The sequence below is a fragment of the Humulus lupulus genome, chromosome 6 (assembly GCF_963169125.1).
Source record: "Humulus lupulus chromosome 6, drHumLupu1.1, whole genome shotgun sequence".
In the NCBI taxonomy this organism is placed as follows: Eukaryota; Viridiplantae; Streptophyta; class Magnoliopsida; order Rosales; family Cannabaceae; genus Humulus; species Humulus lupulus.
The window spans coordinates 187,111,872-187,139,160 of record NC_084798.1 but is presented as its reverse complement, the minus strand read 5'-3'; the positions used below and the strand labels follow the sequence as shown (position 1 = coordinate 187,139,160).

Sequence of the window (27,289 nt, the reverse complement as noted above, 5' to 3'; positions counted from 1 at the left end):
ACACAGAAAGAGCTCAACATGAGGCAACGCAGGTGGTTAGAACTAGTAAAGGATTATGACTGCGAAATCATATACCACCCAGGAAAGGCAAACGTAGTTGCAGATGCGCTAAGTCGGAAGAATTATGGAAATCTAGCAGCATTATCTGGAATAGAAAAGCCGCTTCAGCAAGAGCTGATTCATGCCGGAATAGAAGTAGTCATTGGTCAACTGGCTAACTTGTCCATCCAGTCAAGTCTATTAGAAGATATACGGATCGGGCAAGGGCATGATGACACGTTAGTATCACATATTGCTGCAGTCAAAGAAGGCAAGACTACAGATTTCTCCATATCAGGACAGGGGTTCTTGAGATATAAAGGATGGGTGTGCGTGCCGAATGATTATGGAATTAAGAAAAAGATTTTAGAAGAGGCACACACTACCCTCACTACAAGAAAAAATGCTTTTAATAACACCGAAAATGTGTTTTCAAAACATACCATAACACTTTCTGATGTGTTAAGACCAACTATGTTATCGCAGATCAGGGTACTTTACATAACACTTTATCATTATTATACAAATGTGTTATTATACTGTCAACGATAACACATTTTTCTGTGTTATTTTAATATATAGATAAGTGTTTAATTATGTTATTTATAGTCGATTATATAACACATTTCAATACTTATAAATTTGTGTTATACTACACTTTAGTATAACACTTTTTTTGTGTTATATAAGGAAGTTTGCATAACACAATTCTTTGCATAAAAAGTGTTATTGTAATAGATATTATAACACAATTAAAAGAATAATTACAGCCCAAATCTATAGACCTTAACAAAACACAAACTTGAATATCAAATCCACAATTGAAACTACATCGAATGCACCAAGCATATCTAATGATTAATGAACATAGTATTTCAACATAAGAGATCCTCTCCCTTTTATGTATCGATAATTTTCAACACTATATCATCCATTTTTTACAGAAGAAATTTAGATATTCTACACCAAAATAAAACATTACAGGTGTTATTTATTAATTCTTAAACCAATATGGGGAAACAAACACAATATCAAACAAGATTTATTTAATTTATGAACAAAACACATATATACAATCACATAAATATACAATTGAATTAAACTGAAAAATTAAGACAATATATCTCTTAAAGGAGTCCAAATATAATGCTCTTCAAAGTCACCACCAAATCCACAAAGTCTCTCAAATCACCTTTTGAAGGAGCCCAAAAAATCAAGACAATATTAGTTATCAATTGACTAATTTGCAAATGAAACACAACAAAATGCCCAAAAATCTAGCTGAAATGCTAAAATGCCCAAAAATCAAGCTTAAATGTTCAAAAAATCAATCAAAACTTGGGAGTAATAATCAATCAAAAAAGCAACAGATTATTGGGGTAAATAAATCATCATCATTCATATAAAAATACCTCAGCCATCAAAATAAAACAAATAATTACCCAATGAAAGCAAAAGACAGATTCTAGAAAAAGGAGAGAGAACGATGAAGAAAAAGGAGAAGAAAAGAAAGAGAAAGAGAAAGAGAAAGACAGATCTGAATTATGAGACATAGAAAATTAAAAAAAATACAAGAAAAAGAAGAAAAACAGAAGGAAATAATGAGAGAGAAGGAGAGAGGATGATAACACATTTTTTAGCCAATTGGGACCGTGTGAAAAATTTTGGGGGCTGGGGAAAATTAGGCGTCAAATTGCAATAAGTCCCGCCTATATACATATACACTTATATATATATATATTATAATACTTTTTTAAAAGTGTTAAATTTTTGTGTTATGGAAATGGGTTTTTGTTGTAGAAAACAGTGCCAGTCCTTGAGGTTTTGCTAGGAGTAGAGTCCTTATTGGTCTATGATTAATAGAGGGATCTGCTACTCATTTTTCAGCTCTTTTGTTTTGCTTCATCAAACTATATATATATTACCTTTATTAGTTATATTCAAAGGTATCATGTAGAGTTATTAATGACTGAATATTACTTCTGTATTCCACAAATACTCTACATGGCTATCTATCTAAATGGAATTTTAACAAATTTGACCATATATTATAAACAAGGTAGCAGACAAAAGTGAAATAAAAAAAAAATGAATAAACTTATACAGTACACAAATAGCAAACATTCAAACTCAAATTTAGAGCATTGATCTCTTTCATATTTATAGAATACCAATAAAGCAACAACAAATGACATGATAACACCAGTTATATACACATATCAAGAAAAATGCTCTGTATGTGCATGTTAAAAAAATCCCATCCAATTCACACAAACCTTGTCAATTTCTTTATAGACCATATACTTCTTGGATTTGAAAGGTCAAAATATTACTCAGCTAAAATATTACATTAATAAATGAATGAAGTAAGGGTAGAGACTCTTACCATAAAATGCTCTCCACTTGCAAATGTAAAAGCCAATTAAAATCACCCCACAAGTTACAGTGCGAGGTGAGATGTCACTTTCAGAAAATGAAACATCTTCTACTGATCCTTGAGAAACTGGAGTTTTGATGAGGTTTTCATGGATAATTATTGGAGGATTTGATTTTGTTACAGTGCGCTTTATGGATGTCTTCCAAGCAACATGTTCACGATTGAGCTGAATGACCAAAAATAGAGAAACACAACTCAGAAGTTCATATTGTGGTGTGCAAAGAGGAGAGATTAAACACTAATTTTGGAAATCGATGGTGAGATAGATGATATAGCATAGAGAGTACCAATTGTTTTTCAAGAATGACCTCTCTCTTGTGTCCAACACTGCAAAAAAAAAAATCAATGGAAATAGATCAATCACAACAATCGGGGAATAGAAAACGCATAATATAAAGGTGAATATAGGAAGGTCAATCTCTATTAAATATATCTTTGATTGTATATTTAGGAAGGCACCACTAATTAGTAAATAACTAACTTCATGAGCTCTAACAACAATTCAATCTACAACTTCTCATTCGGTTTTGAGCACAAGAAACTAATTATTATGAAAATAAAGAACCAAAGATTTATTGCATCTAGAGATGAATCTATAACCACCAAGGAATGTGTAAGCTCATTAAAACGCTAGTAAATTAGAAAATAGGTTCAGAAGCTGATAAGAACTTGACCTGATACCACCACCACCAGCTGGTCCATTGGTATATAATGTTGTAACGTCTCTAGTAAATTGGATTGCATGTTCTTTCAGGTCAAATAATCCATCCATACGCAACCTTACATCATTACTAGCGGCTGAAGATGAAGCGTCATCACCAATGCTAGTTGTTTTCAGACTATCAACCCCAATTATATAAGAAAATACAGAACTGTTGATGCCAGGCAATATTTCTTCCAACCATGATCTGACCTAATAAAACATCAAAAATAGATTAATACAATGCAAACACTCAAAAATTCATTTTTTTCCCTCATTTGAATAGTCTTATTATATAATAAATAAATAGCCGTGGCAAAATCTTAAAACTTATCCACCAGGAATTCTACAGCCTTTGCACGTTTAACACATTCATATCCTCCATAAGATATCTCACCCCATCCTTTCCAACCACAGTCCTGAAAATTTTGACAACAGCACATTAGTATAACCACAGACCAAGGAACAAAAAAGGGTTTTCAATACAGAGCAAAAATATGGTTAATGTTAACTATTGACGGAAAGAAAGGAGAGGGGAAGATCACATGTCACAGGAGAAATATATGCTTAAATAGTGAAGGCAAACACTATGATAAAAGGTTAACTCCTTCCTGATAGCATAATCTTAGGGAATATGACGCTGGCTAAGATGGTAAAAAAAAAACAATAGCTTGAGCACTTCAAATGACTTAAATTTAAACAAGCACAGAGACATTCCAAACATGTAGGCCAATGATGCAATAAATGTAACCAATTACACTGGATATGGTATTAGTGCTAAATTAACCAAGAATCGATTGCATTGACTGACACCAACAATCCTTATTTTATAAGAGCACAGGCTATTAATACCACCAAAGGATAACGATCTTGGAACTTATGAGCAGTCTTTGGCCAAAGCAAACGATAAAAGATAAGAGTGGCTCCCATATTTGCATAGACTATTGAAATCAAGGTATTTCAATGGTAGCAATAGAAAGATGAGCTCTCTTTAGTGATTAAATATGCACCAGAGCTCCAAATAAAACTTTCAAGCACAAGCATGGTACACGGAGAGAATAAACCCCCATTTGCTACTTATGTATTACATAATGAATCAGCCAGAAACATTAAAAGCATCACCTTTGGAATCAATTGCAGGAGTTTTTCAGGGACCGAACCAGCAGAGAATTTTGCTCCAACACAAAGAACCTTGCAACTTGACAAGGGAGAGAATGAAACATTCTGAAGATCAATAATCTACATTTAAGGACAAATAGATAACGATCTCAGTCAATTATTGTTCTCCCATTTCATTCGGAATAGAACTATATGAACGCAAACTTACCACATCAGGGGTGACATAGCTACTGGGGTCCCCAATTTTGTACAGGAACAATTGCTCAGACATTTAGTCCTACATTCCCGTAGATTCATACTCTTGTTCACCCATGTATGTTGAGCATCCAGCAATTTCCAACCAGAAAATTTCAAAAAGAAGTGATAATTTGGTTAGTTTTTCATTCTTTTCCAGCAACCAAATAACTGTTCAAACCAAATACTCTGAGAAAGTAAAGAAAAGAAGAAAGTACCTGCTGTTTCCAAGACTCTTCGTCTAGTGCCTTCTTTCGTTGTTCCTCGTATTCTTCTTCTTCTTCTTCCATCTTCTTCCTTTTCATCTCCATGGCCTCGACCCAGGCCTTCTCCCTCTCCTCGAACTCCTTCCTCTCCCTCTCGGACCTCTCCGCATCTTCCTTCTCTATCAAGTGTACCTGACTCATCAAATCGACCACGCCATTCTCCGATTCACCATCGCCACTGCACGTTTGTTGAGCTCTACACTGAGAGTGATTTGGGCAAAGATAGAGGAGAGTGATTTGGGAAAGATAGAGGAGAACACAAGAGAGAAGTAGAAAAAAAATAAAGATATATTTTTAGTTTCCCTCTAAATAAATTCACTCGCCTGCCAACACTGTAACTCATTTTATATCCCATTCACGTGTTGCCCAATATAATTCACGTGTTGCCCAATATAATACACTACCATAATGTCTTTTTATTAGTATTATATTCATGTGTTATGGAAATGGGTATTTGGTGTAGTGCCTATACTCAGTTCACCCGGGGTCGACCAAGATGACTCACGACCTTAAGGCACTATATTGGTGGCCGGAATGAAGAAAGACGTAGCAGAGTATGTGTCCAAATGCCTTATATACCAGCAAGTAAAAGCGGAAAATCAACGACCCACATGCTTATTGCAATCGCTTAGTATTCCAGAATGGAAGTGGGATGATATATCCATGGACTTCGTGACATGATTGCCATGAACAAATAAGCAGCACGACTCAGCTTGGGTTGTGGTGGATAGACTCACCAAGTCAGCTCACTTCCTGCTTGTCAAGACTACAGACACTGCAGACCAGTACGTAGACATTTATGTTCGAGAAATATTAAGACTGCATGGAATCCCTAAGACCATAGTATTAGATAGAGGATCGATGTTTACATCGAGATTTTGGGGAAACTTGCAGCATGCTCTGGGTACCAAGCTAAGTCATAGTACGGAATTTCATCCTCAGACCGACGATTAGTCTGAGCGTACCATACAAATTTTAGAAGATATGTTGCGCGCTTGTGTACTAGACTTCAAAGGATTGTGGAGTAAGTATTTGCCACTTATAGAATTCTCCTACAATAATAGCTACCAGGAAACGATCGGTATGGCACCCTATGAGTTACTTTATGGAAGAAAGTGTCGATCGCTATTACATTGGGATGAGGTAGGAGAAAGACAACTTCTTGGACCTGAAGTTGTTAGAGAGGCTTAGGATGCAGGGGCGTTAATTAGAAAGCGTATGCTTGCTGCTCATAGCTGACATAAAACTTATGCGGATGCCAAGCAACGAGATGTGGAATTCAAAGTCGGAGCTCAAGTCTTCTTAAAGATATCTCCTATGAAAGGAGTGTAGCAGTTTGGGAAGAAAGGCAAACTTAGTCCCTGGTTTATAGGTCCTTTTGAGATATTGGACAAGGTGGGAACAGTTGCATATAGATTAGTCCTACCGCTAGCTCTAGCAGATAGCCAAAATGTGTTTCACATCTCTATGTTGTGTAGATATGTGTTAGACCCATCTCACGTTCTCTAGTACGATATGATGGCACTCCAGAAAGACCTGAGTTACGAGCAATGACCGGTTAGCATCCTAGAGAAGGGGATGAAGGAATTACGATCTAAGAGTATTTCGATAGTCAAGTCCTATGGAGTAATAATTCAGAATGGGAGGCAACGTGGGAGTTGGAGGAAGACATCCTAGTAAGGTATCTAGAATTGTTTGGTAGGTAAATTTCGGGGATGAAATTCTTTTAAGTAGGGGAGAATTGCAGCGTCTCAGAATTTTACTTAGCTAGATAGTAGTAGTAGTAGTAGTAGTAGTAGTAGTAGTAGTAGTAGTAGTAGTAGTAGTAGTAGTAGTAGTAGTAGTAGTAGTAGTAGTAGTAGTAGTAGTAGCTAGTAGTAGCTAGTATTATTTTAGTTTTTGTGGATATTGGTTCAAGCCGAGATTGATTTGGAAACTCATAGAAATAGTTATGGATTTTATAAATTTAACCTATAGTTTAGAAATATTAATTTTAACATAAGATTTGATTAATATAGCTGGTCCTAGAAATATTATTTATTATAACCTGAGGTTTAGATAGAATAGTTAAGAGCGTGACACTTGTCACATGCTTGTTTATTTAAGGATTTAAGGAATTTAGATGAATAAATTAATAATGGATGAATCTAGAAGCTGTAGAACCTTCCAGCAGTTGTTAGGATCACGGTTTACTCAGTCAAAGTTGTTTTAACAAACTTCAAATATGCTGAAAGTGTGCAAAAGCGTGTTTAAAATATCATCGTATGCCAATATATCGCAGCTATAGGGCCGATACATCGCCTACGGATGATACGGAAAACATGTCGACTTCGCACGAGCGAAATTACGAAAGCTCGAGGCATAGGTGATAACTCTAGGATTTAGAGTTATTTTCACATCTTTAAACTTAATTTTTGAACCAAACAAAAGAGTAATGAGTTTTTATTTCTTGTAATTGTGTTCAATTTAGTGTGTCTGTGTAGCTAGGGACCTTGTGTTTGCATTGTCATATTTTTCAGTGTTTTTTATGTAAATTTCTGTGTTGTATTAATCAGGAAAGGGAAGCTTACAAAACAGGAGCTGAGGGAACTGTAAATCAAAGGGAAATGTTGCTGAAAAGGGGAGGATGCTAACTCAACAATGCTGTAGCAGTCAGTCTTAGCAATTAAACTGAAGCTAGAGAAAAAGGACTTCGTGAAAACAATGCTCCAGCTGGATTAAATGAAGTAGAAAGGTGGCAAGTGTACTGAGTACTGAGTCAGCTGAGTATGTGGGACAAAGTACATGTAGGCAAATGATCTGGATTGTCCAATTAGGGTAAAGGAAAGTACCCTAGAATTAAAGGAGGGGCCGTATTATTCTGTGATATTGACCATTTTAGAAAGAGAGAGAACTTCTGGCTAAGTACAGAGGAGGTTTCAGGGAGAAGATTTGAGAAGAGTACGACCAAAAGAGAAGAAAGAAGGCTGATGCCATAAGGGGGATTTGAGCTCACAACTCATTCGTCCTACACCATCTCTTTCTTTTTGTATTAATTTCATCTAATTTCTGCAAACTCCATGGATTACTTCTGTATTATTTTCATGTTTAAGTTTGCAACTATGAACTAATTTCTTAAGGGCTAGGGTGATTATGAACCCTCAAGTATGAACTCAATATACAAATGCAATGGCTAAGTGATTATGTCTTTGTTCAATTGAATGTGCTTTACTGTTATTGACTGTTAATTATTGGCCATTTTTAGCATGTGCGAAGCTAGATCTAACTTGGAAGAGGGAAGTCTAGCTGAACCCATTCAATTGATGCAAGAGATTCATCTAGTTTTAGGTGATTGTGAGTAGTAGAATAGGAATGTTTTGCTACCTTGCATAACGTCAGATTTGATGCTTAATTGAATGTTTATAATCTGGTTTCATGCAGGAATGTATAGAAGGGGAGTATAGACATTAGATTGCACGTTTTGGGAAAAACTTGCTGGGTTTTACGAAATTTGTTAACACTGTCATAATTGCTAACCCATTGCTGTAACAACTGGAACGAACCGAGGGGAATTAATCACCCGAACCCATTTTTCTTATATCTGAAAACCACCCAGTATTTTGTCATTTTAATCTCTGATTTTTGGTTTAATTCCTTTGTTTGTCTAAAATTATTTTCAGAGTTAATTACCCACTCTTTCCTTTGTTTTGGTTACTATTTTATAAGTTGTTTTTGGTTGATTTTACATTAATTTAGTTGAAAAGTCCCTGTGGAGACGAACTTTGATACATTATCACTGTATTACTTGTTATCGATTGTGTATACTTGCGCATATTTTAATCGTTAGAAAATTCACAACAAGTTTTTGGCGCCGTTGCCGGGGACTTTAAAATTAAATTCTGTTTTATCAACTATTTGACAATTTCTTTTCATTGTTTTTAACCTTGTTGGTTCGGGTTGTGAAATCTCAGGTACCTACAGTGTATGAACCAGCAAGAGGACAGTGAACTTGCTCCTATTGACCCCGAGATCGAACGCACTTTCAGAAAAAGGAGAAAAGATCAAAAGGCTAAAAGTCGAGGCACTATGGCTGAACGTGTTGAAGATGAGGGGGATGGCCAGCAAGTTACTAATCCCATTGTTTTGGCGGATGACAGAGCCAGAGCAATACGGGAATACGCTGCCCCCATGTTTAATGAGTTAAATCCAGGCATTGTGAGGCCGGAAATACAAGCAGCTCAATTCGAGCTCAAGCCGGTCATGTTTCAAATGCTCCAAACCGTGGGGCAGTTCAGCGGGATTCCAACGGAGGATCCTCACCTTCACCTTCGTTCATTCTTGGAGGTGAGCGATTCTTTTAAGCTTCAAGGAGTGAGTGAAGAAGCATTAAGGCTGAAGCTATTTCCATTCTCATTAAGAGACCGAGCTAGATCATGGCTCAACACTTTGCCTCCTGATTCCGTCACAAATTGGAATGATCTTGCTGAAAAGTTTCTGCGCAAATATTTCCCTCCCACCAGAAATGCAAAGTTTAGAAGTGAGATTATGTCATTTCAGCAGCTGGAAGATGAGTCCACTAGTGACGCGTGGGAAAGATTCAAAGAGCTTTTAAGAAAATGTCCACACCACGGTATCCCACACTGTATACAGATGGAGACCTTCTATAATGGCCTCAATGCAGCTTCTAGAATGGTATTGGACGCTTCAGCCAATGGAGCCATTCTTTCCAAGTCTTACAACGAAGCATTTGAGATTTTGGAAAGGATCGCAAGTAATAACTATCAATGGTCAAACACTAGAGCTCCTACAAGTAGGAAGGTGGCGGGAGTTCTTGAAGTAGATGCACTAACGGCTCTAACAGCTCAAATGGCCTCAATGACCAACATCTTGAAGAATATGAGTTTGGGAGGAAGTATTCAGCCAGCTGCTGCCATTCAAAGTGCAGAAGTGTCATGCGTGTACTGTGGGGACGGGCATACTTTTGAGAATTGCCCTTCAAATCCAGCCTCAGTTTGTTATGTGGGAAATCAGAATTTCAACCGCAACAACAACCCATATTCGAACACTTACAATCCAGCATGGAAGAATCATCCTAATCTGTCATGGGGGGGTCAAGGAGCAAGTTCAAGCACATCACCAGCACAAGGAAGACAAGCATATCCACCAGGTTTTTCACAGCAGCCAAGACCTTCACAACATGTTCAAAACTCCCAGCCGAACTCTTTGGAGAATCTAATGAGGGAGTATATGGCTAAGAATGATGCAGTAATACAGAGCCAAGCAGCTTCTCTTCGTAATCTTGAGATGCAGCTCGGCCAGCTAGCCAATGAAATGAAAACTAGGCCGCAAGGATCTTTGCCTAGTGATACAGAAAATCCAAGGAGAGATGGGAAAGAACACTGTAAAGCTATTCAGCTGCGGAATGGTAAAAATCTGGGAAATTCTGAGGAAATACAGGGTAGTGGAGAGCCCACTTCAATCCAAAGTGAAGGAGAAACAAGTAACAAAACTGCCCAGGAAATTGCTGAAACTGGCCCAGTTGCTACAGCAAGGGGTCAGCAAACTGCTCCAGTAAATTCTGGTCCTAAACCGCCCCTTCCATTTCCGCAGCGATTTCGCAAACAACAACAGGATGGTCAGTTCAGAAAGTTTTTGGATGTACTGAAACAGTTGCACATTAATATCCCCTTGGTCGAAGCATTGGAGCAAATGCCGAATTATGTCAAGTTCTTAAAGGATATTTTGACAAAGAAAAGGCGATTGGGGGAGTTTGAAACTGTGGCTCTCACAGAAGGATGTAGCGCGATGTTGAAAAGCAAGATCCCTCCTAAGTTAAAAGATCCTGGCAGTTTCACGATTCCGTGTTCTATTGGAGGTAGAGATGTTGGAAGAGCATTATGCGATTTGGGCGCTAGCATCAACCTTATGCCTATGTCAATCTTCAAAAAGTTGGGTATTGGTGAAGCACGACCCACTACCGTTACATTACAGCTTGCGGACAGATCTATGGCTCATCCCGAGGGCAAGATTGAAGATGTGTTAGTTCAAGTGGATAAATTTATATTTCCGGCGGATTTCATCATTTTAGACTATGAAGCGGATAGAGAGGTGCCTATAATCTTGGGTAGGCCTTTTCTTGCTACAGGGCGTACTCTTATTGACGTGCAAAATGGTGAACTTACCATGAGGGTGAATGACCAACAAATCACCTTTAGTGTGTTTAAAGCTATGAAATTCCCGGATGAAGTGGAAGAATGCTCTAGAGTTGACGTTGTTGATACTTTGGTAGCTGAGAAGTTCAATAAAAGGGTGGAAAAAGCTGCTATGGGAACCCAGATTTTTGGAGATGAGGAGGAGTATAGCAGTGAAGATGAAGAGATGCTTACATGGGTAGATTCTTGCCAACCAACCAAGAAATTTAGTGAGGTGTTTGAAACTCTAAATCTGCCAGAAAAGCACTTTCAGGCCCCTAAACCATCTGTTGAAGAACCACCCCAGCTGGAGTTAAAGCCACTGCCAAGTCATTTAAAGTATGTGTACTTGGGCGACAATGATACTTTACCTGTGATAATATCTAGCTGTCTGGAGTCTGTTGCTGAAGAGGCATTGCTGAAACTGCTGAAGCAGCATAAAAGGGCGATTGGATGGACAATGGCTGATATTCAAGGGATTAGTCCGGCGCTTTGTATGCATAAAATCTTGCTGGAATCTGATTGTACTAGTTCTGTGGAGCAGCAAAGGCGTTTGAATCCAGTAATGAAAGATGTAGTTCGAAAAGAGGTCATTAAGTGGCTTGACTATGGGATTATTTATCCAATTTCTGACAGCAAGTGGGTGAGTCCTGTCCAATGTGTTCCGAAGAAAGGGGGCGTTACAGTAGTTACTAATGATAACAATGAGCTTATTCCCACTCGTACAGTCACCGGATGGCGGGTTTGCATGGATTACAGAAAACTCAACAAGGCCACTAGAAAGGATCATTTCCCTTTGCCCTTCATCGACCAAATGTTGGACCGCTTGGCGGGAAAGGAGTTCTTCTGTTTTCTTGACGGGTATTCTGGGTATAATCAAATTTCTATAGCGCCGGAGGACCAAGAGAAGACCACTTTCACCTGTCCATACGGCACATTCGCTTTTAGAAGAATGCCTTTCGGTTTGTGCAATGCACCGGCCACATTTCAGCGGTGCATGATGGCGATTTTTTCAGATATGGCTGAGAGTATTTTGGAGATATTCATGGACGATTTCTCTGTCTATGGGGATTCATTTGAAGGTTGCTTGGAGAATTTAGAAAAAGTCTTAAAGAGGTGTGAAGAAACTCATCTAGTGTTGAACTGGGAAAAATGCCATTTCATGGTGCAAGAAGGCATTGTGTTGGGGCATAAAGTGTCTAGCAAGGGGATAGAGGTTGACAAGGCTAAACTGGAAGTTATTGAGAAACTACCAGCCCCTACCACAGTAAAAGGCATTAGAAGTTTCCTCGGTCATGCTGGCTTTTACAGGCGTTTTATCAAGGATTTTTCGAAGGTGTCCAAACCTTTATGCAGCTTGCTGGAGCAAAATAGGCCTTTTGATTTTACTGATGAATGTCAAGAGGCATTTCTGAGATTGAAGTCAGCCCTTGTTACAGCACCAGTGATCACAGCTCCTGACTGGTCTCTACCTTTTGAACTTATGTGCGATGCTAGCGACTTCGCTATTGGGGCTGTTCTTGGGCAGCGGAAGAACAAAATTTTTCATTCTATTTACTATGCAAGCAAAACATTGGTGGATGCCCAGATTAATTACACTACAACAGAAAAAGAGCTGCTGGCCGTGATCTTTGCCTTTGAAAAATTTCGCTCCTATGTTGTGGGGACTAAAGTTATTGTGTACACGGACCACTCCGCTATCAAGTATTTGATAGCCAAAAAGGATTCTAAACCGAGGCTTATACGTTGGGTTCTCTTGCTGCAAGAATTCGATTTAGAAATCCAAGATAGGAAAGGCACTGAAAATCAAGTAGCGGACCATTTATCAAGGCTGGAATCAAGCACTTACAGCAGCAATTCAGAGGAAAAATTGCAGATTCAAGACACTTTTCCTGATGAGCAATTGCTGGCTGTGGAACAAGAGGAAGTACCATGGTATGCGGATATCGTGAACTTTTTAGTTGGGGGCGTGTATCCACCAGATTTTACCAAACAGCAGCTCAAAAAGTTCCTACATGATGTCAGATTTTATTGTTGGGATGAACCTTACTTATATAAACAGTGCCCAGATCGAATAATGCGAAGATGTGTCCCAGGAAGTGAAGTTTCCAGCATCTTAGAGAGCTGCCATTCAGCCCCTTATGGTGGTCATTTTGGTGGGCAACGAACTGCTGCCAAAATATTTCAGTCAGGATACTATTGGCCTTCTATTTTCAAGGATGCCCATAATTTTGTTCAACATTGTGATCGCTGCCAGCGAGTGGGCAATATCTCCGCTAGGAATGAAATGCCTCTTAATTGCATTTTGGAGGTGGAATTGTTTGACGTGTGGGGTATCGACTTTATGGGTCCCTTCCCGCAATCTTTTGGGAATCTCTACATTCTAGTGGCGGTGGATTATGTATCGAAATGGGTAGAGGCAATTGCTAGTCCGACAAATGATGCTAGAGTGGTTATGAAGTTCCTTCATAAACATGTGTTTACAAGGTTTGGGACACCTAGAGCCTTGATTAGCGATGAGGGAACACACTTCGTGAACAAAGTCTTGGCTGCCCTCTTGGCAAAGTACAGTGTTAAACATAAAATTGCCACTGCCTATCACCCACAGACCAACGGGCAAGCTGAAATATCGAATCGAGAAATTAAAGGCATTTTGGAGAAAGTTGTAAATCCAAGCAGAAAGGATTGGTCCCAGCGCCTAGACGATGCACTTTGGGCTTACCGGACAGCTTATAAAACTCCACTAGACATGTCCCCTTATCGCCTAGTTTATGGGAAGGCATGTCATCTTCCTGTAGAATTAGAGCATAAGGCGTTTTGGGCGTTGAAGAAGTTAAATTTGGATCTTGTAGTGGCTGGAGAAGCAAGAAAGTTGCAACTGAATGAATTAGATGAGATGCGGCTGTTTGCTTATGAAAACGCCAAGCTATATAAAGAGAAAACAAAGAGGTGGCATGATCAAAGAATTAAGGAGCGGGTGTTTGAAAAGAACCAGAAGGTTTTGTTGTTTAATTCCAGGTTGAAACTGTTTCCTGGCAAGCTAAAATCCCGTTGGTCGGGCCCCTTCACAGTGACTAAAGTCTACCCCTTTGGAGCTGTTTTAATTCGCGAAGATCAGTCTGGGAGGGAGTTCACAGTTAACGGACAGCGGCTGAAACATTATTTTGGTGGGGAGGTTGACAGAGAAAAGACCTCCGTCAATCTGAAGGATGTTTGAAGGAGAAAGACTATGGGTTGCCATGTATTTCTTGTAGCACATTTGGGCAACCCATGAGTGAAAGAGACAGTTGTAAATAAATAAAGTTAAATTCTGGAAGGAAGTCAGGATCTGGAAAATTTGGAATCTGGGAAAGATATTAAGTTTGGGGTGTAGAAGTATTGCCCAGTTGCTATAGCAATTCGTTTAGCAATTGCTGGGTAGCAATTTGTCAAAGCTGGGTTCAAAAGCGAGAAGTCTCGGGCTCGAAGCTGGGGTACTTGGGTCTGTGTGAATTAAAGGGCACGTGATCGAAAAGAAAGAGACATTTTAAGTGAGCCAATGATTGGGAGATAAGTAGTCAATCAGTGGGCTTATTTAAAGAATTAGTGGGACCATTTACCTAAGCCTTTTTTCTCTTCTTGCAATTTTGGGAATGGCCCGTGGAAGTCAATGAATTAAAGAATCAAGACAAAAAGAGGTCCATTTGGAAATTTTGTTTTTTTTTGGAAGTAATTAGTCAAGTCAAAAAGGGCCCCATACATTTTCAATTCGGCCAGACCAAAGAATTGGGTTTTTGGGCTGGCTTGGATAAGTCAACTGGGCCCCTGGTCCACTTTGACCCTGACATACGCCGTGGCCCACTACATTTCACCATACCCTTCTGCATCTTCTTCCCTTGGCACCAAAAACAGCAGCCGCCCCTCTCCACATCCAGCTCCGTCGCATCAACCCGAACCACCACATCCCTCGACCCACTTGCCATATCCACCGTCCTCAACCCGACCCAGACCACGAACCACCTCACATCAACAGTCACCGCCCATACATCCCCCACAACCCGACCACTCACACGGCCACTTCCGGCAAACCAGGCAGACCGAGCCAGCTGCTGCGAAAACACCACACGCATTCACAGCCGCAAGATCCCAGTCGTACGCCGCCTCTGCCCAGTGACGTACACCCGAGCCCCTTGCCGTACTAAATCGATCTCCACCACTCAGTAAGTCGTTTTCCCTTGTTTACTCGTCCCAACATACGAACCATTCTCAGCCTAACTACCATACACAACCATTCATTTCCAACATTACCCAGAAATCAATCATCAACCCAACATTGGGTGCCCTCAACCCAGCAATATCAAGCCCTCTGCCCGAACCAATTGCGTGCCCCTCAACCCAGCCGAAGCTATTTTCTTTCACCATCCACAAATGCCGAGAATTAAATCAGTTGCTAACAGAGAGAAAGGCAAGAGGAGGCAGTTTACTGAAGTGGCCAAGTTCTATTGCCCAACTGCAGAGGCAAAGTACAACAATCAGGTTGTTCATCGTGAGTTGTACGTGGAGCGGGGCCTTGTGGCAGATTCAGAGGGCCTTCAAGAGTTACCCGAATGGTTACAGGAAACAATTGCTGACAGGGGTTGGGCTAAAGTTGTTATGACACCGGAGCCAGCTATCACCGAAGTTGTTCGCGAGTTCTACGCGAATTTCTTATCTCAAGAATGGCCCACCATTGTCATAGTGCGTGAAGTGCCAGTCTCATTCACTGCAGAGGCAATTAATAACCTGTTTGGGCTCGAGACAGGGCAGTGTGTGTTCTCCAAGAACAGAGGAGAGATTCGGGGGGATGAGTTGGTTGAAGTAATGGAAAATGTCGCTCCAGGTGATGTCTGGGATGTCGATGAACAGGACAACCTGCGGCTTCGACGAACAGATTTAGAGCACGAGCTGAAGTGTCTCTATTCCTTTGTGCAAACCACTTTATGCCCAACTTCGCACGATTCCACTGTTAGCAAAGCCCGAGCTTTCATGTTATACTGCCTTCGGAAGGGGTTACCAGTGGATGTTGGCACAGTCTTAGCGCGAGAAATTTTTGAGTGCGCGCAGAGGGGCAAAGGGAAGTTGTTTTTACCAGCCACTATTACTGCCTTATGTAGAGATGCTGGTGTGCCGGTATGGCCCGAAGAGGGGCTGTTGCATCCTAGAGCAGCAGTGAGTTTTGGCCCGGCTCGAGCTTCGAGGACTCATCGTGCCTCTGCCTCCTCCTCAGTGCATGACCCTGCTGCCCCTGTCGACAGTGCCCTCATGGAGCGGTTTACTCAGTACGAGATGATGCAGCACCAAATGCATCATCGGCAGAGCGAGCTATGTGACAGAATGCAAGCATTTTGGCAGTACGAGCAGCAAAGAGACGGCATCGTGGAGCGTACTTTCAAAAAGCTAACTCCCAGGACGGTTCCACAGTTTCCACAGTTCCCGCAGCAACTCCTCGACCCATGGACGGACTACTCTGCCCCTGCGCCCAATCCGGAGGTTCCCGATGAGGATTCCGAGTAGAGGGGGTTCCCTTTCCTATTAACTATTTTTTTTTACGTTTCTGTTCTGTGTTATGTTGTTTTAGTTTTATGTTCTGTGTAGGTTTTGTTGTTAGTGTGTGTTTTTGTGTTGTCTTGTTGTTGTTTGTGTACTCTAGTGTGTCATTGAGAGGTTTAAAATATATTCCTATGGCCTAGTGTTCTGCTCGATGATGATACTTTCCATTCATTCCATGCATGTTGCTGCCTGGTTTTATATGTTGCCTCTGCTTGTTAAGTTGCTGGATATCATGGATGTTTCCTTTTAGTCTCTCCTCAATAGTTTTATACTTTTGTTTTCCCACCATACTTTGAATTTTTCAAATGACTGCTGCATATGTAATTTTAGCATCTAGAATTGGTTAGTGCATTTCCTTGAGGCGAAATCCTAGCTAGACTTATCCCTTAGAAATGATTTAGGCCATCTTTGGACGCTTGAGCCTTTCTAGCCTCCCTTATACGAATATTTTCCCTTAGTCACCCAATTTTTGAGCCAATTAGCCTATTTTTGTGTTCAACCCGATCATGCATACCCATTACCCCTACAATACACTTTCCATACATGTCCCAACTTAATTGCTCTCACTTGTCAGAAATTGATTTTCATGCTAAGTTTGGGGTGAGTGTGGTGAGTGTAGCTTGTGGCGAGCTAATTCATGATTACCATTTTAGCCACATTGGGGACAATGTTGGGTTGTAAGTTTGGGGTGGGGAATTAGCTCACAAGGCGTACCATTATATACTATCAAGCATATTCTCTTGCTATCTATCATATAATTGTATTATAGTGTTATCTTTCTTGTTTTGAATATGTTTAGTCAAAAAAAAAAAAAATAAATAAATAAATAAAAAAAAAATAAAAACAAAATATTCAGTAAATGAAATATTAGAAAAAAAAAAAAAAAAAAAAAAAAAAAAAAGAGATAAGAATAAAAATAGCAAGAGAATTATATTACAACAACATGTCTTTGTGAGTAGAAAACGTTTAGGGAAGTAATTCAAGAGAGATAAATCATGAGGGAGAGGCTCGGTTTTTGACAAGTGAGGTGGTTAGGTTTAAGCTAGTAAAAGACATCCTTTACCATACCCTAGCCCAAGCCTTACATTACAAGCTTAGTAAAGTCCTATTGATTGAGGGGATAAGTTTAGACTACATTAGTGGAGAGGAGTGCACTAATTCAACTTATGGAGCTATAATGAATGAAAAAATCAAAGGGTAGTTGTAGAGAAATTCAAGGTTAGGTGGGATGCACTTGTATACACTATTGATTAGGTGACTTTGGGGAGATATTAGTGATATCCAGTGAGCTAAATTTGAGAAGGGCAGCATATACGGTTAAGGCAGAAACACTTCGCTATTCCACTTAATTCCATTTTTCTGAGAGCAACATGTTCACTAGGCCATTTTGAATCTTTTGGATCTCTCATCTGTTAAGTTGTGTATTTTATTTTGTTTATTGTGTTTATTTTTGTGTCATCATTACTCGAGGACGAGCAATAGGCTAAGTTTGGGGTGTTGATAACTCTAGGATTTAGAGTTATTTTCACATCTTTAAACTTAATTTTTGAACCAAACAAAAGAGTAATGAGTTTTTATTTCTTGTAATTGTGTTCAATTTAGTGTGTCTGTGTAGCTAGGGACCTTGTGTTTGCATTGTCATATTTTTCAGTGTTTTTTATGTAAATTTCTGTGTTGTATTAATCAGGAAAGGGAAGCTTACAAAACAGGAGCTGAGGGAACTGTAAATCAAAGGGAAATGTTGCTGAAAAGGGGAGGATGCTAACTCAACAATGCTGTAGCAGTCAGTCTTAGCAATTAAACTGAAGCTAGAGAAAAAGGACTTCGTGAAAACAATGCTCCAGCTGGATTAAATGAAGTAGAAAGGTGGCAAGTGTACTGAGTACTGAGTCAGCTGAGTATGTGGGACAAAGTACATGTAGGCAAATGATCTGGATTGTCCAATTAGGGTAAAGGAAAGTACCCTAGAATTAAAGGAGGGGCCGTATTATTCTGTGATATTGACCATTTTAGAAAGAGAGAGAACTTCTGGCTAAGTACAGAGGAGGTTTCAGGGAGAAGATTTGAGAAGAGTACGACCAAAAGAGAAGAAAGAAGGCTGATGCCATAAGGGGGATTTGAGCTCACAACTCATTCGTCCTACACCATCTCTTTCTTTTTGTATTAATTTCATCTAATTTCTGCAAACTCCATGGATTACTTCTGTATTATTTTCATGTTTAAGTTTGCAACTATGAACTAATTTCTTAAGGGCTAGGGTGATTATGAACCCTCAAGTATGAACTCAATATACAAATGCAATGGCTAAGTGATTATGTCTTTGTTCAATTGAATGTGCTTTACTGTTATTGACTGTTAATTATTGGCCATTTTTAGCATGTGCGAAGCTAGATCTAACTTGGAAGAGGGAAGTCTAGCTGAACCCATTCAATTGATGCAAGAGATTCATCTAGTTTTAGGTGATTGTGAGTAGTAGAATAGGAATGTTTTGCTACCTTGCATAACGTCAGATTTGATGCTTAATTGAATGTTTATAATCTGGTTTCATGCAGGAATGTATAGAAGGGGAGTATAGACATTAGATTGCACGTTTTGGGAAAAACTTGCTGGGTTTTACGAAATTTGTTAACACTGTCATAATTGCTAACCCATTGCTGTAACAACTGGAACGAACCGAGGGGAATTAATCACCCGAACCCATTTTTCTTATATCTGAAAACCACCCAGTATTTTGTCATTTTAATCTCTGATTTTTGGTTTAATTCCTTTGTTTGTCTAAAATTATTTTCAGAGTTAATTACCCACTCTTTCCTTTGTTTTGGTTACTATTTTATAAGTTGTTTTTGGTTGATTTTACATTAATTTAGTTGAAAAGTCCCTGTGGAGACGAACTTTGATACATTATCACTGTATTACTTGTTGTCGATTGTGTATACTTGCGCATATTTTAATCGTTAGAAAATTCACAACAATAGGTAGGGGCAATATATCGCCTAGGGTAGGCGATATATCGGCTCTTGGAGCCATTTTTGAAACTTTGTGGATTTGAATTAGAAACATCCCTCAACCACTTGGACTTGCTCTTGAACATTTTTGACTGAGTTCTGGGCATCTGTTGAAACGAAAATTCAAATTTATTAAATTATTATTCATTTTAAAAAGGGTTAGTTTCAATCCTTGAACTCTATAAATAGGACCTAGTACTCAACCATTTCATTCATTATTCAAGCATTCTTCAGAGACTCCAAGCTGCTAAGTTTATTCTAGAGAGAAAACACTAGGGTTTGGGATTTAAAAGCTTCTCAATCTAAGCTTTATAAACACTTGGGAAGTAAGATAGAGTGACATTTCGGTATTGAGGTGTAGATCGAAGTTCTAGTCTATCAAGGTATTCTTATCCTCATATTTAGTTCATCATAGTTCTTTTATTTTCTTTCAGATTCTAACTCATCATTATGGCTTTTGGTTAGGTGTTTATGTTCTTGAAACTTAAGGTTCTTTGATAAGTTTCTATCTTGATGGTTTAGATCTCTTTTTCATCTCCATTTCTTTAGAAACTCATGGTTCTTATTGTTGATTTTAGGAGTTTTCCATCCCGTTCTTGTCTCCAATGTCCCGGTTTTTGGTACAGAAAATTGGTTAGATTATATGTGTTATGATATGTTTATATGCTATGACATGTTATGTGCTATGTATATATGTATGAATATGTTTTTAGTCGCTTGGGGATTTTATTTGCTTAGATAGCAAACCTCAAGATTTTTATCATTATCGTAGTTTAGAGTTATGATTTACCCTACCTCGATTAGTAGACTGAGGACCTAGATGGGTTATCATATACTATTTTGTGATCTAACCTACCTCGATTAGTAGATTGAGGACCTAGATGGTTTTATCACATGCTACGGTAATGAATTAATGACCATTAATATTGTAGTCCTATATGATATACATTTTTACGTCATGTTTTATGATATAGTCTTACGATTTATGATATATGTTTTTAGTAGATTTTCCTTGCTGGGCATTAGCTCATTCCTTTTATTTTAGATGGTGCATGAAAATGAGCTTGGAAGGCAGGATGGATTCGTGGCAGCTTGGCATGTGTATTAGGGATGGACTGCTGGAAGATTAAGGATGAAGTTATTTTAAGTCTTTAAATTTATGTATTTATTTTTCACATATAGTTTTTGAACAATTAATTAAAGTTTATGTTTTTTTTAACAATGGGATCCCATACCATAGTTTGTATTCCATACCATATGTTGTATTCCGTACCGTATTTTGGATTTTTAATAAAGTTCTAATATTTTATGTATATATGTATTCCAAAATAGTATTTATGTTTAGTAGTTTTTAATGGTTCGAGGTCTTTAAGTTAGTCGGGTCGTGACACCTAGTAAGGCTTAGGGCCTTGATTAGGGGCCAGGATGGCAATATATGGAATTATATGTTTATATGATATAGTTGCGTATGATTATGTGAGTTATATGATAATATAACTAGTTATGCATGTTTAGGAATATGAAATATGCATGTGGGGTCGTTTCTTATTAGAAGGGAAATATTCGTAATTTGGCCCGTTATGGGCATAATTGTATATATGTGCATATATGTGTTATATATAAAAGACCACATTATTATGTGGGTTTATTTGGGTTACTTGTCACGAGACGATCCTAGGGAGCAAGTTAGTAAGAAAGTCACAACGGGACCTAATACTCGACTCGGGGCGAGTCAATGGTTATTTTGGGTATTTAGTATAGTATCGGGTTATCGGGTAATGGGAATGAATAATAGAGGATATATATGAAATTCGTTGGATTAGGAGGGAATACTGGGGATTTTGACCATTTTGCCCTCGGGGATGTTTTTGGTACCCCGAGCCTCGGGATTAGCTTAAGTAAACTTAAGCCTTAAGAAAACATAAAAGCACTTGAAGCAGCTCCTCAACCGACTCTCCCTCACTCTCTCTCTCTCTCTTTCTCTTTTAGCTTTTCTAAGTGTGTTCTTGAGAGTTTGGCTGAAAACTTGGGAATTGAAGGCTCGAGTTAGGATTCGGGATTGATTGTGGCTAGGAGAGCATCACTCATAGCAGAGGTAATACTTTAATCTTTGTCCCAGTTGAATTTCTGCCATGTTTTCCTTGAGCTTTGAGTGTTCTTGAGCTTGTAGCTCAAATGTTGGGTTTATGAGTTTTGATGGGTTTTCAACCAGATTTTAAGTTGGGTTTAGTTGATGGGGATATGTTGCATCTGTTATGGGGATTAAATTGTGGTTTTAGAATTGAATTGGGAATGTTTTGATAGAGTTGGCTGAAGAAAAACCAGAGAAAATTTGGGTTTGTGGGGGCGGGCTGTGACCCTGTTCTTGGGGTGTTGCGATCCTCTTGAACCCAGGGGCCAGGGAGAGTGTCTGACGCGAAGGCACACCGCAGTGCCTATTAGGTTGCGCCGTGGTGCATGTCCAGTGAGAAAGGAGGCCGAGGCCCCTGACTTGGGCGGGCCACGACGCTTAAGGGGTTTTGAGCCCCGAGAGGGTTTTTGAGCGTGGGAACTCAACCCTAAGGGCTCGAGATTGATTCTACTACCCGGTTTAGTAGAATTCGAGGTACCGGAGGCTAGGACTCAGTCCAGAAGCCTTTATTTTCTCGTTATTGATGGAATCCTATATTATGGTTGTGACTAGGTTATCGCTAGGGGGCTCAGAACCGAGATCGTCCTCGAGGGTCGTTCTTATTTTACACTTTACTCGGACCTGATGTAAGAAAGCTGCACCCAATACATGATATATGTGATTAGGGCTTGGCTCGACTGTTAATAATAGTTACGAATAGGGCCTGGGCACCTGAGAATGATTATGTTTCAGTTATCATTTCATTTGTTGATTAAACATACTTGAATATTCTTTACCTGATTAAGTGTTACATGACTGTTCACATGGTTTGCGTAGCTAGGGCTTGGCCCCGTTAAGGAGCGTGGTTATTACTATGTTTGGGATTTCTTGATGTTATATTATTATTAATATGTATGCATGCGTGTATTGTTGAAGTATGCCTATCTGTATCTGTTTTTGTATATGTATCTGAATACTTGGTTCAGGGCTTGACTTATTAGTCAAGGACGGCAATAGCGAGTTGTGTGTTGGTCGAAAGGCTTAGGCCCAAATCAGCATCGTACTACTACATTGGTTGACCCCATGGTCGTTGGAAAACAAGGCATTTGTCTAGCTCTATGGATAGTTACCTAGAGCTAAGGGCGAGGGCCCCAAGTGACTCTATGGTCACTTAGCTAGGGCAAAGGGCCCCGGGGTTGACTCTATGGTCAACTAGTTAGGGAAGCGGCCCCATAATGGTCCAATGACCATTTATTTTTAATTCTATGCCTGTATGAATAGGTTATTACCGTTGGACGTACTAGATAAGTATTTGGAAATCTGTATTCTCTGTTCGTGAACATGTTTTAGTTTTCTTGCTGAGTCTTAGCTCACGGTTGCTTCGTGGTGCAGGTAAAAGAAAAGGAAAGCTTGACAAACCATGAGTTGGAGAGCATTGGTGGCGACGTGTACATATGCGGCTGCTTGTCCACCACAGCCGAGGATATCTCAGGGGAACTAGAGTTGTAGCCCTGATTTTGCTGCTTAGGTCGGCCGACTGTAATTTTGATGTATGTACACCCTTTTAAATGTTTGTCTGTAATATTTTGGGATCCCATGTACGTGTGAAACTCTTTAAATAAAAGTCAACAGTTCCTTTGACCAAATTTTTTAACCCTAACCCTTGACGTTAACCTTAGTTACACATTTATAACCAAATGCTTGATTAGCAAGTCTAACACAATTTAAAATACACAATGTAACAGTCTTGGATTAGGAGGACGTTACAGTTCGTTACAGTTCAAGCTAGAGGAAGAGCTCGCCTGAAGTTCAGAAATATATATATATATAATTTTGAAAGATGTATGTTTTATTCCGGATTTTAGTAGAAATTTAATTTCAGTTTCCATGTTGTAATTAAAACAATTTGTTATGATTTTCACAAGTTCTAATATATCTATTTCTTTCAATGGATCACAATTGTGTATTGCATGTTTGGAAAATGGGCTTTATATTCTGCGACCTAACAAACCCCTCGCGCTTAATAATGATTTATTCAATGTAGCTAAACCTAGGACCAATACACGTCAAAAGATCAATAACAATAACATGACGTATTTATGGCACTTGAGACTAGGTCACATTGGCTATGATAGAATTCAAAGACTTACAAAGGACGGACTGTAATGCCCCGAAATCCCTAATGTGGTTTAATGGCTGGATTAGTAGGCCGGGAGGGCCATAATTTTTTAATTATGCCACTAACTGATTATATGCATGTTTATGTGAATTATATTGTAATATGATGTTAAATGCATGCATGTGGGTCCACATTTCATTACAGGGGTGTTTTGGTAATTTGGCCTGTTGAGGGCGTAATTGTATTATGCAAGTCGGTGACATATTGTAGAGACCACATTATAATGTGGATTCATTCGAGCTATTCGGCATGAGACGATCTTTGAATATTAATTGGCGGTTTAGTCGTAACAGGTTTAAGTTCGGGGCTCGGGGTGATTTTAATGATTAGACCGTTGCCGGGAATTAAAGGGTAACGGGATATGAATTATTGGTGTTTGAGAATATCGAGAATAGCGAGAATTGGAAAGCGTTAATTATGATTAACGAAATAGGTGGAAATGCCAATTTTTCCCTTGGGAGCCTTTAGAAATCCTTATTTGACCTAGGGGTATTTTGGTATTTTCACCCCTAGGATAGATTAAAGCCATTGAAGGCTGTAGAAAGAAGAGGAAACAGAGAAATTTCAGAGCTTTCTCCCGTACCTGTTTTTCCTCCTTTTCTCTTTGGATTTTTGAGCCTAACTTGAGGATTCAAGCTTGGGAAGTAAGTCTTGAAAGCTTGGGAGTGTGTTCCACTATTCAAGAGCATCATAATCTGAGCTTGAGGTAAGTTTCTAGCCATTAAAATTCCTGGTTTGCTCTGTTTTACCTTTGGTTTTCAGTTAAGATTTCTAGGTTGGATGATTGGTTTTGTTGGGAGTTTTTGGCTAGGGTTCTTGTGGTTGTGATGCTTAGGGCAAGTGGGGATGATTTTTGGGTTCATTTGGCACCAAAAATGAGGTTTGGAAGCATTGAAATCGAGTTGGAATTGAAGGAGTTGAAGGAAGAGGTTTCAGGGGAGGATCTGGCTGGGTGTAGCGCTACAGCGCCCACCAGGGGGCGTTATAGCGCTACCCAGCGCTCTGTTGGGCGGTTTGGGGAACTGAGTATAGCCCTGGGGCGCTAGTGAGCAGCGCTGTAGCGCTCCTCTATTCCTTCAGAATCCCGTTTTGAGTGTTTTTAAGGGTTTTTGTGTAATGCCCTGGCTACCCCAGAACAGTTACGGTGAACGGTGGACCGGAAATTTGACTCACTACTTGAGTCCTTTGGTCAAAAACGTGCTCTAAGTGTAATTAACAGATTAAGGTATAAAACCAATAAAAAGGAAATGGAAATTTTTATTACAAACTGCTCTGCAGAGCTAAACAAAATATTTACAAGTGGTTCTCAGTAAAATATGGTCATTACTGTTTAAGATTTACAATCCCGCCGACCTAAGCGGCAAAAATAGGGTAAACCCCCTAGTTCCTCTGAGAACTCCTTGGCCGTGGTGGTCAAGCGGCCGCATATGTACACATCACCACATCAGCTCTCCACTCAAGGCTAGGTGAGCTTTTCTTTCCCTTTACCTGCACCACATAGCACCCAAGCCCAGCAAGAAAACATAATACTTTTCATAAACATTATCAAATGATTATCATTATAATCACACTGAACGTAAAACTTCCCAACAAGCGAGTGAACATCACATGTTCTAGCGGGGGAGAGTGGCTGCTAGGTAAGCCACTAGCATCCAAGCGCTTATTTCATTCATCGACCCTCGAGGTCGGTCTGGCATTAATGCTCTTTGAGCCATTCAATGCTAATGGTCGATTAGATCTAATCCCTGTTGGCTTGCGTGATCCACGCTATGGCCGTCCTGACTAATGAGTCAGCGCTATGTGACCAGTGTCCAGTATCACTGCCGAACCTGACTAATAAGTCACAGCTTCACAGCTATTTACTAACACCTTTGCCAATTCTGACTGATGAGTCAGTGCAACGTGACCAGTGCCCAGTACCACTGCTGAACCTGACTATTCAGTCACAGCTTCACAGTTGATACTAGCACCTTTGCCAAACCTGACTAATAAGTCACTGCTATGCACAAGTGAACAACATATGCCAAGCATTCCATGTTCAGTTCATGTCCATATTACACAATCAACATGCCTTGTAAACATCCATGCATGTCTCACTCAAGGTGCAGTTTTCTTACCTCGGGTTCCGAGCTAGAACAAATAAAAGAGTGACCCTTAGAACGATCGACCTTTTGGTCCTTTAGCGGTTACCTGGTCATAACCAAATTATGGGATTCCATCAATAAAATGAATAATAAAAGGTTCCCAAACCAAAACCTAACCTCCGGGACCTCAAACACTACTCAACCGGGTAGTAGGTTCAATCCCGAGGCTTTAGGTTTGAATCCCCAAGGCAAAAAGCTCACTTTGGCCAAAAAATGCCTTAAGGGCCGCGGCCCTCCTTGGCCATGCCGCGGCCCGCCGCTCAAACAGAGGCGCCTAAACCCAGCAGCCCCCAAGGGCCGCGGCTCACCCCTGCCATGCCGCGGCGCAAGCTCCAGTTCAGCCCCCTGTTTTTCTTCCCTTGCGTTTTCCCTTGAACCAACCCTTCAAACCCAATTTAAACACCACCCAAACCTCTTTCAAACACCCATTTAAACCTCCAAACATCACCCATTACTCTCCCTCATCATAACCCAAGTAAAACACCACAAGAACTCCCCTTGATTCCAACTTTCCACACCAAAATCAAGAGCTGAAATCCTAAAATGAAAACAGAGCAAAACCAGTAAAACAATGGATAAAACTCACCTCAAATTCAAAACCAAACCCTCTTCAATGGCTGAGCTATGCCTACAACCTCAACCCCTTGATTTCCTAGCTTAGTTCCACACCTTGAGCTCAAAACTCCAAAGAGGAAGAAGAGAGAGATGAACGTACGGGAAGGATGAAGCAAACTCTGTTTTTGGTTCTGTTTTACAGCCATCTAAAACCATGTATATCCAAATCCCAAATGACCAATATACCCCTAGGTCTAATAAAGCTTCTAAAGCCAACTCAAGGGTAATTTTGACACTTTCCACCTACACCGTTAATCATAATTAACGCTTCCCAATACCCGCTAATCTCAAAATTATCAAACACCAATAATTCACCTCCCGTTACCCTTTAATACTCGGTAACACTCTAATCATTAAAAGCACCCCGAGACTCACCCCGAGCCTCGAGCTTAAGCCCGTTACGACCAAACCGATAATTAACATTCCTTGATCGTCTCATGCCAAATAGCTCGAATAAACCCACATCATAATGTGGTCTCAAATTATATCACCAACATGCGAACAAATAATCTATTTACCCTCAACGAGCCAAATTACCATCACACCCCTGTAATAAGAAATATGGACTCGCATGCATGCATTTCACATCATATCATAATATAATCAACATATACATGCATTTAATCAATTAATAGCATAATTGAGCAAGTATGGCCCTCCCGGCCTACTGTTCACGCCGTTAAACACAACGTAGAATTCGGGG

The 27,289-nt window shown here is 39.6% G+C and overlaps 1 protein-coding gene and 1 non-coding gene across 2 annotated transcripts; both read right to left on the bottom strand.

The window, feature by feature from the left end:
* Window positions 1–2,373: 2,373 nt before the first annotated feature.
* Window positions 2,374–5,069, bottom strand: LOC133784353 (uncharacterized). Its single transcript, XM_062223733.1, has 6 exons — window positions 4,504–5,069; window positions 4,299–4,415; window positions 3,515–3,595; window positions 3,151–3,389; window positions 2,764–2,803; window positions 2,374–2,642 (listed from the first exon to the last, which is right to left on the bottom strand). Exons 1-6 carry the CDS (start codon window positions 4,564–4,566, stop codon window positions 2,385–2,387), a joined length of 798 nt encoding a protein of 265 aa, XP_062079717.1. The 5' UTR covers window positions 4,567–5,069; the 3' UTR covers window positions 2,374–2,384.
* Window positions 5,070–9,301: 4,232 nt separating this feature from the next.
* On the bottom strand, window positions 9,302–9,408 carry LOC133787606 (small nucleolar RNA R71). The gene has a single exon (XR_009872616.1). It is a non-coding gene; the product is annotated as a small nucleolar RNA R71 (small nucleolar RNA).
* Between the last annotated feature and the right edge of the window lie 17,881 nt (window positions 9,409–27,289).